The sequence below is a fragment of the Bufo gargarizans genome, chromosome 3, assembly GCF_014858855.1.
Source record: "Bufo gargarizans isolate SCDJY-AF-19 chromosome 3, ASM1485885v1, whole genome shotgun sequence".
In the NCBI taxonomy this organism is placed as follows: domain Eukaryota; kingdom Metazoa; phylum Chordata; class Amphibia; order Anura; family Bufonidae; genus Bufo; species Bufo gargarizans.
In genome coordinates this window covers 157,353,887-157,373,232 of record NC_058082.1, presented here as the reverse complement: position 1 = coordinate 157,373,232, position 19,346 = coordinate 157,353,887, and the positions used below count along the sequence as shown (strand labels likewise).

General features: G+C 42.1%; 1 protein-coding gene across 13 annotated transcripts in view; it reads left to right on the top strand.

Annotated features, from left to right (window-relative positions):
- Nucleotides 1-19,346, top strand: part of MYCBP2 (MYC binding protein 2) — a 256,943-nt gene that overhangs the window by 75,631 nt on the left and 161,966 nt on the right. For 8 of the 13 annotated variants that reach the window (XM_044284706.1, XM_044284716.1, XM_044284713.1 and 5 more), the window contains exons 12-19: nucleotides 730-934; nucleotides 1,010-1,174; nucleotides 3,792-3,950; nucleotides 9,248-9,452; nucleotides 9,559-9,710; nucleotides 11,272-11,373; nucleotides 12,103-12,129; nucleotides 16,222-16,329. In XM_044284706.1, the coding sequence (XP_044140641.1) occupies nucleotides 730-934; nucleotides 1,010-1,174; nucleotides 3,792-3,950; nucleotides 9,248-9,452; nucleotides 9,559-9,710; nucleotides 11,272-11,373; nucleotides 12,103-12,129; nucleotides 16,222-16,329 (1,123 nt within the window). The remainder of the gene's footprint in view (nucleotides 1-729; nucleotides 935-1,009; nucleotides 1,175-3,791; nucleotides 3,951-9,247; nucleotides 9,453-9,558; nucleotides 9,711-11,271; nucleotides 11,374-12,102; nucleotides 12,130-16,221; nucleotides 16,330-19,346) is intronic. The other 5 variants (XM_044284705.1, XM_044284717.1, XM_044284708.1 and 2 more) reach the window with 4 other exon arrangements.

Genomic DNA, 19,346 nt, shown 5'->3' with positions numbered 1-19,346 from the left:
ACAGGGATCAGCAGGCTTCGACACTCCAGCTGATCAGAAACTACAACTCCCAGAATGCTTCATTCACTTCTGTTGGGGTTAGAACAACATCTGAGCATGGAGTTGTGGTTTCACAGCTGCTGGAGTGCTGACTGTTGCTGATCCCTGCTCTAGCGTCTTCATGGAACAACCTCTTTTACAATCCACTGTTCTAATACATACTAATCAGAAATGAATGCTAAGGCCAATTTCACATTAGCGCTATTTCCGGTTCTTCTGCTCTATTATAGGAGCAGAAGAACAAAAATAACGGACATGTCGGATTCTGCTTATAACTGACTGGAGTAGAGCCAAACAGATCTCCATGAATATAATGGGATCCATTAGGTTTGCAGGTGCATGTAGGACTTTTCTTTCCCCTGTGACGGAAGCCCTCAACGGAGCCTCCAACGCAATGTGAATGTAGCATAAGTCATCCAAATGAAATCGCATTGCGTGCAAAATTCAGTATTATGAAGCAGATCATTTTGCTGTAAGTAAAGTGGCATAGGAACTCCGAATCATAGCCCTGTTAAAGGGCTTCTGTTCCAAACACTTCTGCCACTATTCTGCATCATCTCGTGAGTTGGAAAATTGAGCTAAAAATATTTTTGCTATTTTTCCCCACAGTGTTTGATTTCTAAATATTTAACTCTCAAGGAGGTGGTTATTTAAAGTTTTTTTTTTTTTTCTGCTGGAATATGATTTTAGGTTTATTATACTGGTAAATATCAGAGCCTTGGAATCAAGCAAGGTGGCCCCTCTTCTGGCAAATGGGTGGAGCTGCCCATAACAAAATCTCCAAAGATTGTCCAGTTCTCAGTCGGTCATGATGGATCGCATGCCTTACTCACAGCGGAAGACGGGAGTGTGTTCTTCACCGGCACAGCCAGTAAAGGAGAGGATGGAGAGTCAAGTGAGTATAAGACCTGCACATGTAAGAAATGTGATGATCACTAAATGCTAAAATACATTTTATTTATATTTACAGCAAAGAGCAGAAGACAGTCAAAACCATACAAGCCAAAAAAAATGATCAAAATGGAGGGGAAGTTTGTGGTTAGCACAGCGTGCAATAACGGGAGCAGTTCTGTCATTACAAAGGATGGTGAACTGTACATGTTTGGAAAAGATGCCATCTATTCCGACAGCTCAAGTAAGTGTTAAAAATGCAAAGTGATTGTCTTGCAGGCTGGCTGTGTTTTCTTTCGCATTTTAATTCCCTAACCGCACACAGTTTACTTAAAAAATAAAATAAAATGCCTCTTGTATATGATCGGGTTTTTTGAAAGGTTTTATAATCAGAAACTTTAAAACAAAAATGTTGATAACATTGTAACTGTGAGCTGCACCATTGTCGGTCCTGTGCACACAATACATCTTTATCAGGCAGAACTAAATGGCATTGGGTTATTTTAGTGGGGTCCTTCAGTCCTCTACAGTATTGTACAATAGTGGTTCATAGAACCAGTGTACAGTGATTCTGCCACTTGATAATGATTTCATGGCACTTCTGTATATACTGTGAAACATGTCACCGCAGACACTTCAAGGGGTGTGTGATTCTAGACTTAAAAAGAACTACTCGGGATCTAAAACTGTAGAATTTGTCAAAGGATGTAAAGTTAAATTCTTTGACATTATGTTTGTTTACGGAGGGCAGTAGCCTTTTGTTAATGTGCGCATAGATGCAAATGCAGGTTAGAGAGAGTACTTTTGTGCAGAGGAAAAAAAAAAAAAAAAAGGATCGAACCCTTTCCGGACCTCCGCCATACAAGTTTGGTCTTTAAAAATGATGACCACTTGCAGACACACAGTGCTAATATCTGTAATAGGCAATAATGCTGATTGCAGGCCTTTAACATTGTGACCACAGCAGCTGAGGTGGCTTTTCTTGGTAACTGCGCTCCTGGGGTGGAAAGGAATAAAATACATAATATATTTTTTTTATTAATAATAAGAATATTCCCTTTCTTTATATTAGAAAAAAATGAATAGATAAAAGCGAAAGATCATTTGCACTGCTGCATCCTAAAATGCTTGTACTATCAAAATCTAAATGTATTTAAGGTACTTTCACACTTGCGGCAGAGTGATCCGGCAAGCATTTCCATCGCCTGAACTGCCTGCCGGATCAGGCAATCTGCATGCAACCGGACAGCATTTGTAGACTGATTCCGGATGCGGATCAGTCTCACAAATGCATTGCAAGAACAGATCAGTCTGTCCGTTTACCATACAGACAAACGGATCAGTTTCTATTTTTTTTTTTTCTCCACATTTTTACCAGTCTGCGCATGCGCAAACCGGAAGGACGGATCCGGCACTAATACATTTGATTCCGGCTAGTGTTCCGGAATTTTGGACAGAGATAAAACCATTCAGAATGCATTAGGATAAAACTGATCAGTTCTTTTCCGGTATTGAGCCCCTAGGACGGAACTCTATGCCGGAAAAGAAAAACGCTGACGTGAAAGTACCCTTATCTTATACAGTGAATGATGTAAGGAGGGAAAAAAAAAAAAAGCCGATTCACTTTTCTTTTTTCTTTTTGCTGCTTCACCTCACAAAAAATGGAATGAAAAGTGTTCCAAAAGTCACAAACTCTCCAAAAATGGTATCAATAAAAACTAAACATTGCCCTGGAAAAAATGACCCCCACACAGTTCTGTAGGAGTGAATATAAAAGTTCTGGGTTTCAGAATATGGCCATGCAAAGAGAGAAGTTTCCAAAGTTTTAAAAAAATTTTATTTGGCGTTCACGGCAGTTTTTTGATGGCCAGTGAATAACGGACATCAAAGAATAGAACATTTTCTGTCTTGTCCGTTTTCACTGACTGACAGCCCCCATACAATTGAATGGGGCTGTTTTTAGCACCAGTTTCTCTGAAAGGCATCGGTGAAAAAAAGTAAGTTTCTGTGTTTAACAGACATTTTTCACGATCTTTTGCATGTAGCCTAAATGTGGTATAGCTGTACTCCTACTGACCTAGAGAATGAAGGTAAGGCCTCATGCAGACAACCATGGTTTGGGTCCGCATCCAATCCGCATTTTTGTTGCGGGTCGGGTCTGGACCCGTTAGCTTCAGTGGGGCTGCAAAAGAATAATATATAGAACATGTCCTGTTCTATTGAGGGCTGGGCATCCGTGTTTTGCAGATCCGCAATACTGGCACTGTCGTGTGAATGAGGCCTAACTGGTCCGTTTTACCGCATAACGAATGCCGTACCGTAAACAAAATTAATTAAATTGCGATGGAAATTTTTCTTTTTCTTTTTCTTTTTCTTTTTCTTTTTTCTTCTTCTTCTTCTTCCTCCCCCCTAGCTGTAGGCCAGGCATGCTCAACCTGTGGCCCTCCAGCTGTTGTAAAACTACAACTCCCACAATGCGCTGCTGTAGGCTGTTCAGGCATGCTGGGAGTTGTAGTTTTGCATCCGCTGGAGGGCTGCAGGTTGAGCATGCCTGCTGTAGGCAGTCTTTGCATGCTGGGAGTTGTAGTTTTGCAACAGCTGGAGAGCCACAAGTTGGCCATCCCTGCACTACATCATATGCAATATTAAATGGTGTCATTAGAAAGTACAAAAAAAAGCTGCTTATTTGAGTGTTCTAAGTCTGGATTTGATTTGAGTTCTGAGAAGTGTAGCAGGATATTTTCCCACTTTCCAGACAGATTGGTCTCTTAGACTTAGTTTACATCACTGTTAACAATCACAACACAGATTAAAATGAGAAAAAATGTAAAGATTTGTAAGTGAATTTCTTTGTCTTACAGATTTGGTCACTGATCTGAAGGGACACAGTATTACACAAGTGGCTATGGGAAAAGCCCACACATGTGTTCTGACTAAGAAAGGTGAAGTGTGGACGTTTGGAGTAAACAATAAGGGACAATGTGGAAGAGACACTGGCGCTTTAAGCCAAGGTGGAAAAGGTAAAATTATAGTCATGCTTTTCATTCCATTACCATCAGGTAAGGGAATGATTCTTCTCTGAATGGAAGATTGTGGGGTTTTGTTTGGACTCTGTCCCTTTTTATATCGTATGTATTGTGAGAAATTGTAGCCACCTGAGGAGTGCATGTATAACCGCCCATAATGAGCGCCATAACGCCAAATTCTGTAAGCGCCTGGAAATGGTCACAGACAGGGGTATGTATTGAAGGTGCCACCTTCTTCTGGATGGTGGACAATGAAACGGTGGATGCTGCTTGTGCTTGTCGGCGGATCAAATGATTCTCTCGACTGCTAGTCTCCAACTCCATCTAACAGCTAGGTTAGAACGGCCTAGATGGCAGTCAATTCGTCGAAACGCTCATCCTGCTTCTCTGTCAAATGATGCGCCCCATCTCAGTCTATGAGCAAATGTCTTGTAGATGTATGTGTAGCAGTCAACGATCTCTCACCAAGAGGTACACTACCTAAAAGTAGCCTCTGAGAGACTTTTTTATATATACAGAATGTATATAATCAGAACAATCTATAAATAAGACCACATATCGACGCGTCCTAGTCGGTTGTTTAATTTATTTATTTTTATGTTGGAGGATGTCCACGCGCGCTCTTTGTTTCCTGTTTGTAGCCGCCTGCACCTTTTGAACTGGATTAACAGCAACACGGTCACCTGCATGCATAGATGAGGTGAAATCCATGCTGCTGTTGATGTCACTTATTACCCCAAAGCACTATGTAAAGGGAACTGTGATCCATTCCACCAGCATCATTGCTGGAGGTGCTGAGCAAATTGATGAATACTGTAGTTTTGTGGGGGGAAAAATAAGTATAACTTGTGACTTATTCATTATAATCAGTTCCTCCTGGGCCTATGGGTGGTCTTATTCAATGATTTACAGCATTTATGTAGAGATAATTGTGTGTTACAGAATAGTACTGCTTATTGGACTCCTAAACACACAAGGATCAGAAATGGAAGTGAATAAATTACAATTGCATATAAATCGGCTCCGCTTCTCAGCAACCTCCGGCACTCCAGCTGTTCTGAAACTACAACTCCCAGAATCCTCTTTCCACTTCTATAGCAGTTACAAGAGCAGCCAAGTAGGTGTGCATGCTGGGAAATGTAGTTTCACAGCAGCTGGAGTACTGAATTTTGCTGATCCCTGCTCTAGAACATGATGCTGGCTAGTGTGTTTTTATTTTTATTTTTTTATTACTGATGACCTATTCTATCAGTATTTGATCAGTGGGGGTCTGACACCCGGGACCCCTGCCGATCAGCTCTTTGAAAAGATATCTGTGCTCCTGTGAGCGCCACTGCCTTCTTACAACTTCTCCTAGGCCAGTGACGTCGCCTTCATCATTCACGTGCCCTAGGAGCAGCTCTGCCCCATTCAAGTGGATTTGCCGCTATACAATGTGCGACGCTGTGCTTGGTGAGCAAGCAGAAGGCCTGGCTGCTGGTGCCTTCTCAAAACAGCTGATCAGCAGGGGCCCTGGGTGTCAGACCCCCACCGATCAGATACCAAGGACCTATCCAGAGGATAGATAATTAATATAAAAATCCGGGAAAACCCTTTTAAGGGTATATGCACACAGTGTGTATAAGGCTACTTTCACACTTGCGTTCAGAGCGGATCCGTCTCAGACGGATCCGCTCATATAATGCAGACGATGGATCCTTTCAGAACGGATCCGTCTGCATTATATTGTAAAATAAATTCTAAGTGTGAAAGTAGCCGCAGACGGATCCGTCCAGACTTTACATTGAAAGTCATTGGGGGACGGATCCGTTTGAAAATTGCACCATATTGTGTCACCTTCAAACGGATCCGCCCCCATTGACTTCCATTGTAAGTCTGGACGGATCCAGCTGCAAGCTGCGTTCGGGTGTCCGCCTGCTGAGCGGAGCGGATCCCAAACGCTGCCAGACTGACGCATTCTGAGCGGATCCGCATCCACTCAGAATGCATTAGGGCTGGACGGATGTGTTCGGGGCCGCTTGTGAGAGCCTTCAAACGGAACTCGCAAGCGGACCCCCGAACGCTAGTGTGAAAGTAGCCTTACTTTTGGATATCTGTGCAGAAAATCTGCAGCTTAATACAATCGCCAACAGTGAATAAGATTTACCAGATCTCATGTACATGGTGCGTATATCGAACGTTTGGAAATTAGTCTGTTTTTTGTTCAGCTTTGCAGCTATGCAATGTAGCGTCGTTTTCTCATAGACTTTAATGGGGTTGTTAAAATATGCAGAAAATCTGGACCAAAAAATGCGAGAAATAGTGCAGATTTAGGTCCCTTCAACACGGGCGAGTTTTCTGCACGGGTGTAATGTGTGAAGTGAACCCAATGCACATGCACTGAATCCGGACCCATTCACTTCAATGGTGCTGTGCAGATGAGCCGTGATTTTCACGCATTACTTGTGCGTTGCGTGAAAATTGCAGCATGCTCTATATTCTGCTTTTTTTACACAACGCAAGCCCCATAGAAATGAATGGGTCTGTGTGAAATTCGCAAGCAAGTGTGGATGCGGTGCGATTTTTCACGCATGGTTGCTAGGAGATGATAGGGATGAGCAACCCCATTAAAGGCCTTCTGTCACCCCACTAAACATTATTTTTTTTTTTTTACTTATAATCCCTATACTGCGATTTATGCATACATAATCTAATTAATCATTTTGGTTCAGTAGATTGTGTTAAAAACGTGCTTTTAAAATATGCAAATTGCCTTGCTACCAGCAAGTAGGGTGGCTACTTGCTGGTAGCCGCCGCATCCTCCGGTCCTAAAGATGCCCCCTCCGCATGTTGATTGACAGGGCTAGGGAATGGGATTGTTCTCTGCTGGCAATGTTTGCATTCAAAATCTCGCGCCTGCGCCGTATCGGTCTTCAATCGGCGCAGACGCACTGAGAGGCGGATGCTCGCTCGGACGCTCCATCCTCAATGCGCCTGCGCCGGGTGTAGATGTGACGTCATCGGCGCAGGCGAATTGAGGATGGAACGGCCGAGCAAGCGGCCGCCTCTCAGTGCGCCTGTGCCGACTGAATACAGTTAGGGCGCAGGCGCGAGATTTTGATAGCAGACAGGGCCAGCAGAGAACGATTCCGTTCACTGGCCCTGTCAATCAACATGAGGAGGGGGAGTCTTTAGGATCGGAGGATGCGGCTGCTACCAGTAAGTAGCCGTCCTACTTGCTGGTAGCAAGGTAATTAGCATATTTTAAAAGCTTTTTTTTTTTTTTTAACACAATCTACTGAACCAAAATGATTAATTAGAATATGTATGCATAAATCGCAGTATAGGGATTATAAGTAAACAAAAAAAAATAATGTTTAGTGGGGTGACAGAAGGCCTTTAAAGTCTAATCACTGTATATTTTTTTTTCCCCCCCTTATAACATGGTTATAAGGTAAAATAGTAGCATTCTTAATACAGAATTCTTACTAAAATGTGCCTTTTAGAGGTTAAAAAAATTAACTCTCCTCATCAACTTGTTCACGCAGCCGGCATTGTTGTCTTTCTTCTTTGAGGACATGCACAAGGACCTCTGACTTGGTGAGCGCAGTGGCGTCAGCACAGGTCCTGCTGAATGAAGATGGATCCGTCTATCAAACCCGAACTTCAGTGAAGAAGTTCGGGTCTGGGTACCACAATCAGTTTTTGTTATCACGCGCATGCAAAACGCATTGCACCCTCGCGATAAAAACTGAACGCAATCAGTCAAAACGGACTGAAATTACGTGTGCGCTAATGCACCCGGGACGCATCTGGAGCAAATCTTATCCGCAAAAAGAACAAAACTGAACAGGCGCGGAAACAAAATATATGTTCGTGTGCACGAGGCCTTATGTGCATGTTTTTAAAACCTTTTTCATACTTTATTTATGCTGATTTTCTGCCTACAAATCTGGGCAGTGTGAAGGCTAGAAGTGTTTCTTCCCCAGTTGATGATTACCATTCTTGCTGTAGCAAGGTATTACTCTTGTGCACAAATGATAGGATTTTGGCATGAATTGCACTTTATTTTGATTTTACTTTTTGCAACAAGGGTTCTTCTTGTTGGGACTGACTGTTATTAGTGCTCTCTTTCATTACTAAGGATTGTCCTGTGATCTTGATCTTAAATGTTTTGATCTCGAATTCCTGCGCTTTCCCTGTGTTTTTTTTTTTTTTTCTTTTCTTAATTATATCTGTGGTATATAAACAGTTGACTACCTTTTTCCATTAAGATTGATCTTTCACTAGCAGTTTGACAGGCTTTATAACTTAATGAACAGTCAGACTATTGACTGTTGGGCAAATTTATTTTATCCTCTGACCTTTTATAAAGATTCACGATGTACTCAGTAGGGAAGGTAATTTTCGGACCAGTGACTGTATTTGTGAGTTATAACCTCCCTTCTGATCCTCAGCGGTGTCATACGACTAGCACTCTGACTCTCCAAATAAAGGCTAATGCACAAGACTGTTGGATATTTAGTGGTCCAAAACACTGATACTGGCCATGTGCATTCTGCATTTTGAGGGCTGCCCAGCCGCTAATAGAACAGTCCTATCCTTGTTCGTAATTTGGACAATAGGTCATGTTCTATTATTTTTTTGAAGAGCGGACATATGGACACGTAATGCACACGTTTAAGTTTTTTTGTTTGTTTTTCTCTGGCCCCATTGAAGTGAGTGGTTCTGCATACTGGCCGCATAAAAATGGAACAGACACGGAAAATAATACATTTGTGTGCCTGAGCCCTAACGCGACATCTTATGTGTGGATATGAAGCCAGGTTCTCTATGTATTCCTATAGGAGCCTCAATGTCAGTCTCATAGGTATGAATAGAGAAGTAACTGACTTTCTGTCCTGTGTCAGTTGGCGATCAGAGAGTTGGTCACATGACACAGCTGAGGTTCTGAAGGGAGGGGATAATTCACAAGTGCAGTCACTGGTAAGATGATTACCTTCACTACAGGTTGCATCATGTATCTTTATACAGGTCAGAGAATAAAGATTTCTGTGGGAGTACTTTAAGGACACAGTTCTAGTAATGGGGTTTATTTTCCAGCAGTCATGCTGGCTCAAATAACATTGCAGAATATATTATTTATTAATAATATTTATATTTTTTATTATACACTTGACTGAACCATGTGAAAAAATGAGCATTGAAAACACATGAGAAATTGAACACTTATTGGAATTTGTTTTGGAGACAGACATTTTCCGATCTCTTTGGGATTTAGCTTACACAACTTTATTTTTTTTATATTATAGGATTTGGTGTTGAAAACATGGCAACTGCAATGGATGAAGACCTTGAGGAGGAGCTAGATGAGAAAGATGAGAAGTCTGTCATGTGTCCACCTCGAATGCACAAGTGGAAGTTGGAGCATTGTATGGTTTGCACAGTGTGCGGAGACTGTACGGGATATGGTGCCAGCTGTGTTAGCAGTGGACGGCCAGACCGTGTTCCGGGCGGGTATGTGACTAAAATGGTGTTAAATATATGACCTTAGAATTATTTCCTCACTAAATTAGGTTCTTGGCTTAATATTTTTTTTTTTTCTTCATTTTATTTTATATAGTGTTTGTGGATGTGGCTCTGGAGAGTCTGGCTGTGCAGTGTGTGGATGCTGCAAGGCTTGCGCTAGAGAGTTGGATGGCCACGATGCACGACAAAGAGGAATCCTAGATGCTGTGAAGGAGATGATTCCTTTGGATCTTCTTCTAGGTAAAGGTGTGACATTTTATTTACTTGTATTCCCTATCTGCCTTTAGTTGTCCACTTGCGTTGAATAGGTTGTTGGAGGTCAGAGTAATAAAAACAGAGTTATTCTCCTGATCGTTTATATACAGTGTTAACTATTGATGTAATTGCTAACTTTCTATTAACAGAAACACATTGAGTCAGTCTTTGTTCACTGTCCCTGTATAATAAATGTCCTTAAAGGGAACTGTCAGTGGTTTCATTCTGCTCTAAACATGGTCAGGAAGGAATACTGACAGATTCCTAGATTAGAAATGGCTTTTTCAGCCTGAAAAACTGCAAGGTTTCGGAGAAAACATAAGGCCCCTTTCACATGGGCGTCGCGGCTGCGTTGCGGGAAAAAGCACGAGTGCGAAGCGTTTTAATGCGTTTTGCACGCACATGAGAAAAATTGGCATGTTTGGTACCCAAACCTGAACCCGTACTTCTTCACTGAAGTTTGGGTTAAGTGTTGTGTAGATTTTATTATTTTCCCTAATATGGTTATAAGGGAAAATAATAGCATTCTTAATACAGAATGCTAAGTAAATTGGGGATGGAAGGGTTAATAAAAAGTAAAATAAACTCACCTCATCCACTTGTTCGTGCAGCCCGGATCGTTGTCTTTATTCTTCTTTGAAGACCTGGGAGGAAAAGGACCTTTTGGTCACGTCACTGCGCTCATCACATGGTCCATCATGGACCATGTGATGAGCGCAGTGCCATCACCAAAGGTCCTTTTCTCCCAGGTCCTCAAAGAAGAATAAAGACAACGATCTGGGCTTCACGAACAAGTGGATGAGGTGAGTTTATTTTACTTTTTTATTAACCCTTCCATCCCTAATTTACTTAGCATTCTGTATTAAGAATGCTATTTTCCCTTATAACCATGTTATAAGGGAAAATATAAATATCGGGTCCCTATCCCGATCGTCACCTAGCAACCATGCACGAAAATCACCGCTCATGTGCACAGCCCCATTGAAGTGAATGGGTCCGTATTCAGTGCTGGTGCAATACGTTCACCCTCACGCATTGCACCTGTGCGGGATTCTTGCCCGTGTGAAAGGGGCCTAAGGCTAAAAAGCATTGGACACAGAGTGAAGTGTACGCTGGGCGACTCCCCACCGGCTTCTCCCTGGCTGGCTCCATTTGGTTGTCTGATCTCTCCCTATCTGCGTAAACCAGTGGTAGGTGCTGACTGAGCATGTGTGCTATTTGCAAGGTGCCTGGATGCTATGCAATCACCCCTGGCAGTTTGCACATGAATGCTTGTGACAACAGGAATTCAGTTACAGATGCAGATAGGTCGCCCTGTAAAGGTCATAATGTACTCGCTGTCAAGTATTCTTGTGTGCATGTAACCTTTTAGCTTACAAACATAATTTATTATATATAGCTTTCAGCTGGAAAAAAAACACTGCTACGGGAGTGCTGGTTGCTTGACTTGAGAATTCAAACAAGACACTTCCAAAGTGTCCTGGCCTTAATCTTTCGGAGATGTTACTAAAAGATACTACATAGATGTTTCTTTTATTTTGAATTTTTCTAGCTGTGCCGGTGCCTGGTGTGAACATCGATGAGCACCTTCAGTTGCGCCAAGAAGACAAAAGACAAAGGGTTAATCGGAGGCACAGAATAGATGAAGGAAGAGGTAAACACACTTGTAAATTTGATATAATAATGAAATAACTCCAGATCAATACAAAGTCAATAAAAATAAAAAAAAACTGAATATTTGCCATTTTTATCTTTAATGGGGTTCTTCAGGATTTACATATTGATAACCTATCTTTAGGATGGGTCATCACCATGAGGTCGATGGGGGTGCTTTTTGAGGAGGCTACTGCACTCGCCAGAGCTCCAGTTAGTAAGCTGAGGCGCTAAGTACAGTGGTGTACATTTCATAGCTGTTGTGCTTGGTATTGCAGCTCAGCTTTCATTCACTTGAATTGGGCTGAAGTGTGCCTAGGCCACCTGACCGATGAACGTAACGTCACTGTGCGCGCCATCTCATACAGCTGATCGTCGGGGGTCCCTGGAATGAAACCCCTCTGATCTGATATCTATGACCTCTCCTGAAGATAGCCTTGCTGAAGTATTAGAGACAGCATGCCAATGACTTATTTTGAAATGCTTATTTTATTAATTCAATGTATTTGAACACCAGTGGTATATAACTTACATTAATTTAATGTTTCAGGCCCTTTTTGGGTGCCCTTCTTCAGGCTGTAGTGTAGTCTATCCTGAAAATAGGCCATCAATATGTAAATCTCAGAAAACCCCTTTAATTTACTCATGCGAGAAAGAGGACGACTATATTCTACCATATTGCTTCATATTTATTTTGCTTTACATTTTGTTTTATTTTATTCTTTTTTAGGAAATAATAAGCCAAATGGAAATATAGGTATGGCGATTTTCCTGAAAACTGCTAATAGTTGTGAAGTATTTGCATTGAGCTTTGTAGGTAACTGTATGTACTACTCCAAATCAGAGATTAATATATTGTAATCACCCAAAAATCTATGGATATAGTAAAGGGAATCCTTCTACAGTCATGCCGATGGGTTCTCTAGGATTTTTATTTTATTGATGGTCTGTCTTTAGGCTTGGATGGCCTTCTACTGCCGGCAAGCTGTGATGCAATGCTTGTTTTTTTTTTTTTTTTTTTACTACTTTTACTGTGATTTGTTAAATCTGCAGCAAATCCACTGCAAAGGCCCTAAAGCTCCCATAAAATCTTACCTTCTGTATAAGGTTAGGGCTGTATTGTGAAGAAAAGGAACATCTTGCTAAGTGAGCGAGAACTGATTTCTAAAATTGGTTAGAGTAGAGCTAGAACAGACCTGTACCAATAATTGTAGCAGTCTGTTATAATGTAGGATCCAATAGAATATGGTATGTGTATATATATATATATTTATATATATATTTATATATTTATTACACACACACACCATTGTAGAAAGATGTAAGGTAAAGGATGTTACTTAAAGGAAACCTGTCATGTGGGTATTTGATTATAATATAACTCATTATATACAATTATTAACTTAAAAATTGCCTTAGATTTATTTACTTAGTAGTGTGACAACTGATTAGGGTAAAGAAGCCACGTGCCACATAATAATGAGCTGATTTGAGTCCAGTGAGGAGCATAACTTTGATTTGAGTCCAGCGTTTTTTCTATTCAGCACTGTAGCCACTCCCCTATTCACTTGTTCAGATGCTCAAAATCCCACGCATGTGCGCTGTCTGACTAGTGTAATGACTCCCATTCAAACATAAAGTAAACTGCGCATGGGTCGGGGAGATACTGGCGCGGTCTATCCTCACTTCCGGGAACCAGTAGAAGCGGTAGTTATTTGGTGTCACTAAGCAACAATTTGAAGCTTCTAATAACTGGCGCATGCGCGTTGTATAAGAAAGAAGGCCGGGAGAGTGGCGTTACTGTGCGCAGGATTTGAAACGAGACTTCGGAGCCACAATAAAAAAATAATAATAAAAGAGCTGGTGTGATTTGTGATATCATTCTTTCATTTTAATAATTGGCGAGAAAATGAATAACGAGGAAGGCACAGGTACTACATTACTAATGTGAGAAAAAGGGGAAGGAATATACTATTGAAAATTAGTCATTCTAATAAGGGCTAGTTTGTTCATGGGGTGATAAACACATGACAGGTTCCCTTTTAAGTGACAATTTTCAGTGGTTTCTGTATAAAAACAGAATTATGAATTGCCTTTTATCAGTATGCCGACCATCATGCAGCTCGCTGTACATTAATAGAATTTGACTTCTGTTCTTTAATGAAGGAGAACAAGAGTAAAGCTGTAATGAGCACCTAAGCCTGTGTGATTTAGTAGTAAAATAATGTGGATAAGTCTACATGCACACGAACGTTGTTTGTTTCCGTGTCCGTTTTTTTTTTGTGGATGGGATGCGGACCTATTCATTTCATCGTGTGCGGTCTGCATCAGTATGTCCGTTCTGCTGCTCCGCAAAAAAAATAGTGCATGTCCTATTTTTTTTCTAGTTTGTGGACAAGGATAGGCATTATTACAATGGATCCGCAAAAAAAAAAATCTGATCCTCAAAAAAAAAAAAAACTGATGTAATATGGAATGTTGTTTTTTTTAATTTTTTTTGTGTATCCACAATTTGCGGACCGCAAAACACATACGGTCGTGTGCATGTAGTATAAATTGTATATGTACCCATGTCCTTAGAAGTAGTGTTATGGAGTAGTAAAATAATACCTTTTACTGCTCTCTGACACCAAGGCACTCAGTAGCTAACTGCTCGCTTGTCACTTTTTTTTATTTTTATTTTTTAACATTTTTGGAGGTCTCTGAGAAGAGGCTTCAGTGACTGTCCAGAATTAAAATTGGTGTTTTTCTCTTGTGGTTATGTTTAGAGTTATGTAATGTCGATCTATACTGAATCTGTACATTCTAGAGGCACTGTCATCCGGATCAACCCTATCCTACCAGACGTAAATTCTGATAGGGTTGACCCAGCTGAGTGAAATTATACCTTATGTCTGTCGGTACTGCGGTTCCAGAGAATTATGAACTTTTAAAATTATTAATATGAGCCATTTGAGCACCAGGAGGAAGGCTTGTGGTTTGAGCACCACTCTAGACGCCTTGGTGCTCGACTGTGAAGCCCCCTCTGCTTTTAATCATGACCCTCTTTCCATTAGATTGACAGCGCTAGGCCTCTCTGGTCTAGCACTGTATCCCATGCGTGCCCACTACCTTTGTCACTGCACCCGGAAGTGGCAGCGCAGGCAACTCAGAAGAGGGGCGTCATAGTCGAGCACCAGGGGCATCGCTGGAGCGGTTCTCAAACCGCATAAGTCTGCTTCCTGATACTCGAATGGCTAACTTGCATAATTTCTCTGGAACCGTAATACCGACGGACATAAAATAGATATCGTTTTACTCAGCTGAATTAACCCTACCAGGCTATATGCCTGGTATGGTAGGGTTGATCTGGGTGACAGAGCCTCTTTAAAAGAAATCTGAAAACAGGTTTTTGAGTATTAAACTAATCATAATAGAGGTTAAATAGACTATACCAAACTCTAGCTTTGAAATGCTTTTTCCCTCCCTGTGTCCATGAAGCTCCTTTTTCCTTCCTGGTTTGACGGGGCCAGACGTCGGAGTCCCGTCTTCATCTCACGCCTGTGACGTATGCCACAATTTTGTTTGCAGCATCTTTTTTTTTTTCCTGCAACGTGCACAGATATTGTGTTGCACGAGATTACAGGGTCAGACAAATACCTGGTCCTGTCGACCTCTAGAGAAAGGAGGAGCTTCGGACACAGGGAGGGACAAAGGTTGCACCGAGTGACTGGAGCTTGGTGCACTGAATAGACCGTTAACATATTGGATCAAACTGCTTTTTCTGTTCAGCACATTAACAGAAAACTATAACAAGGTAATGTTTCTATAGTCTCCTCAACCCTATGGGATCGCTGCTTGTCTGTTTGCTGCCTTAGGCCTATTCCATACAGTACAGATCGGTTCCACATTTTGCACCCAGATGTTTGTTTTTGTTCTTTCGTGCACTCCTGATTGGGGCTTGACAAAATATGGACCAAACCAGCAGTCGGTGAGATATGCCCCGAAGACCCAGCGCTGATTTTGAGAAATCAGAGCTGATTGACTGAAGCAGGTGCCAAATGAAAAACCAGGCGAGTCCTAGGCACACGTTACAGGAGTTGTCCCATTAGAATAGGTTCTGGTGAAGGGACCGTTTTCATGTTTTTTTTTTTTATTTTAAGCCGTAGCTGTGGCTTTAACCATAGTGGACCTTTATTTAGGTGCATAAATACGGATTCTTTCTGTAATTTATGTGCTCTAGGACTGGTATTTGTAATTTGCTCTTTTCTCCCTCCCCTTCCTTGTCATACTTTATTGGTCTATGTCCTTTATCATTCACTTTTTTTTTTTTTTTTTTTTTTTATTATTATTACTTTTCTTTGTTACTCCATTTTCTTGTGGTTGAAAATGTGTAGTGCCTTGAATTTTATAGTCTATATAAATAATATAATGGAGACTGGTACCACAGTTTTTGTGGTATCAGTTGGCATAATGTGTTTTCCGGTCTTATTTTGACTTGCATCTACCTTTTTGTAATGGAATTTTTTGACATTTCAGATTTTTGTACCTTTTCACATTTTGATATATTTTGACACCTGTATACTTGTGTTATATAGGATGCATTATTTTCCCTGCAAATATTTCACTATAGACCTATTGATGACCTCTTGGGGACATATTAGGATAAGATGCTCTAAATTTGAATCTGTTCTCCAGGAATCAACGCTTATATGGTCACATGATTATAACAGTTTAGGTAGTGCATTAATCCATGGACGTACACAGATTATTCTACTTGCATTGCTGTCCATTTTTGTTTTATTTTCCTTTTATAATTTGTTTCCATTTTGTGAGTTTTCCCATGCATGTGCAAAATGTCTCTCCTCAGGCCCTTTTGTATTTCCTGGTCCTAATTTAATGAACCATCGAGAGCAGGCTCTAGCCAGACTAAGAGCTCTACCAGCACAACTAAAGCATAAGCGGGACAAGAAAAAAGGTATTTAGTCTTCCTTTCGCACTAGAGAGGAAAATGTTAAAGCCCCAGTCCTGTCTTGAGCTCACACATTCATTCTTGCACCTTGATCTTTCCACTGGGGTGAATGTCTCACCAATTGTCCCTCCTCTTAAAGAAGTCTATTCTCATCTGTGTCCTCCTATCCCTTTTTAAAACTATTCTTGGTAGATTTGACTAATAAGCTGTACAGTTTTGGGGTCTCAGGATTAGGAACTTCTTTTTGTATGGAATGCTAATAAATGTTATGTTACGATGGATTTGATTATGTGTAGCAACAACATCACGGTTTAATAGACCTGAGGTATGTTCACACATGATGGATCTGTCACATCCTAAAAACTGCTGTATAGCCATCCTACAGACACTACTTGCAATTACAAAAAGATAGAATTGGTGAAATAAAAGCAAGAATTTGCTGTAATGTAATGCTGGTCATTTAAAGTTGTTGTCCAGCTTTTACATATTAATGATGTATGGTCTGGAGGTCAGCAGTATAAGATTGGTGGGGTCTGACACAAGGCACCCCCCACCTATACACCAGCAACACAACAGTGGATGAAACTGTAACAAGAAGGCTCTGTCCACTGTGCAGTGGCCTCGTCGGCATACTTCACGGTCACAGTACATGGGATAGGTCATCAAGAACTAAAAGCTGAACAATCCCTTTAAAGAGAACCTGTCTGTCTCATGACATGTCCATTTTAGTAAATTCTTTTATTAGATTTTTGTAGTCAGTTGAGCATGTCCTTACACACTTTGACACTGTCAGCACGGAGTAAGACGGCATCAGAGTGTATGGGGATGTGCCCCTTCGTCTAGAGTGATGACACCTAGTTGTCAGTTTGTTCATGGGAGGAACAGCACAACCGTTATAAGAAAATGCATTCCCCCTTAAGGAGTCTTTCACCATGATCAACCCTATTAAACCAGGCATATTTTCTGGTGGGTTTGATCATGCTGATTAAATTGATATCTGTCATTCTGTCCTATGGCTAAAGTTTATCAGCTGCTGCAGTGGTAAATTATTTTTTTATATTTTATGCAAACTGGGCAGCGACGTAGCTCTTGGAACACCGCTACTGCTCCTCTCCTGGGTGAGCCCCCAGCACTTCGCCCGTGGGTGAACTGACATTATGGTGGCTTCCCACACAGGAGAGGAGTGCAGCTGCCAGGAGGATCACAAGGTAAGTACTCTCTCTACTGCCGCCATTGATTGCAAGCATGCAAATATAGGACATAGAGCATTAGCGAAATCATGCATTCCTAGGGGAGGGCATGATTTTGTGATGCACACAACAGTTTTTTTTTTTCACGGTCCGCAAAAACGGGGTCCATAGGTCCATGATCCGTGACCGTTTTTTCGTCCGTGGGTCTCCCTTGATTTTTGGAGGATCCACGGACATGAAAAAAAAGTCGTTTTGGTGTCCGCCTGGCCGTGCGGAGCCAAACGGATCCGTCCTGAATTACAATGCAAGTCAATGAGGACGGATCCGTTTGACGTTGACACAATATGGTGCCATTTCAAACGTATCCGTCCCCATTGACTTTCAATGTAAAGTCTGGAGTTCTTTTATACCATCGGATTGGAGTTTTCTCCAATCCGATGGTATATTTTAACTTGAAGTGTCCCCATCACCATGGGAACGCCTCTGTTAGAATATACTGTCAGATATGAGCTACATCGTGAAACTCGGATCCGACAGTATATTCTAACACAGAGGCGTTCCCATGGTGATGGGGACACTTCAAGTTAAAATATACCATCGGATTGGAGAAAACCCAGGTTAGAATAGTTTTTAACTCATTGGTGTCCAGTGGGCCCCCCCTCCCTCCCCTGTAGATAACTCGTTGGTGGCCAGTGGGCTCTCTCCCCTCCCTCCCCCTTCTAATTAAATTCGCCCCCCCTATCATTGGTGGCAGTAGAGAGTACCGATCGGAGTCCCAGTGTAATCGCTGGGGCTCCGATCGGTAACCATGGCAACCGGGACGCTACTGCAGTCCCGGTTGCCATGGTTGCTTAGCAATTTGTAGAAGCTTCATACTTAGCTGCGATGTCTGTGACCGGCCGGGAGCTCCTCCTACTGGTAAGTGAAAGGTCTGTGCGGCGCATTGCCTATAGCACAGACCTGTCACTTACCAGTAGGAGGAGCTCCCGGCCGGTCACAAACATCGCTGCTCGCAGGTAAGTATGAAGCTTCTACAAATTGCTAAGTAACCATGGCAACCAGGACTGCAGTAGTCTCCCGGTTGCCATGGTTACCGATCGGGGCCCCAGCGATTACACTGGGACTCCGATCGGTACTCTCCACTGCCACCAATGATAGGGGGGGCGATTTTAATTAGGAGGGGGAGGGAGGGGAGAGGGCCCACTGGCCACCAACGAGTTATCTACAGGGGAGGGAAGGGGGGGGGGGGGCCCACTGGACACCAATGAGTTAACTACAGGGGAGGGAGGGGGGGCCCACTGGCCACCAATGAGTTAAAAACGGGGGGGGGGGGGGGGTCTGCCCCCTGCTGCCTGGCAGCACCTGCCAGGCAGCACCTGCCAGGCAGCAGGGGGCAGTCATATACACAGTTTTTCAGTATATTCTAACCTGAAGCGTCCCCATCACCATGGGAACGCCTCTGTTAGAATATACTGTCGGATCTGAGTTTTCACGAAGTGAAAACTCACCTCTGAAAAAGCTTTTATGCAGACGGATCTTAGGATCTGTCTGTATGAAAGTAACCTACGGCCACAGATCACGGACACGGATGCCAATCTTGTGTGCATCCGTGTTCTTTCACGGACCCATTGACTTGAATGGGTCCGTGAACCGTTTGTCAAAAAAATAGGACAGGTCATATTTTTTGGACGGACAGGAAACACGGATCACGGTCTCGGCTGCAAAACGGTGCATTTTCCGATTTTTACACGGACCCATTGAAAGTCAATGGGTCCGCGAAAAAAAACTGAAAACTGCACAACGGCCACGGATGCACACAACGGTCGTGTGCAT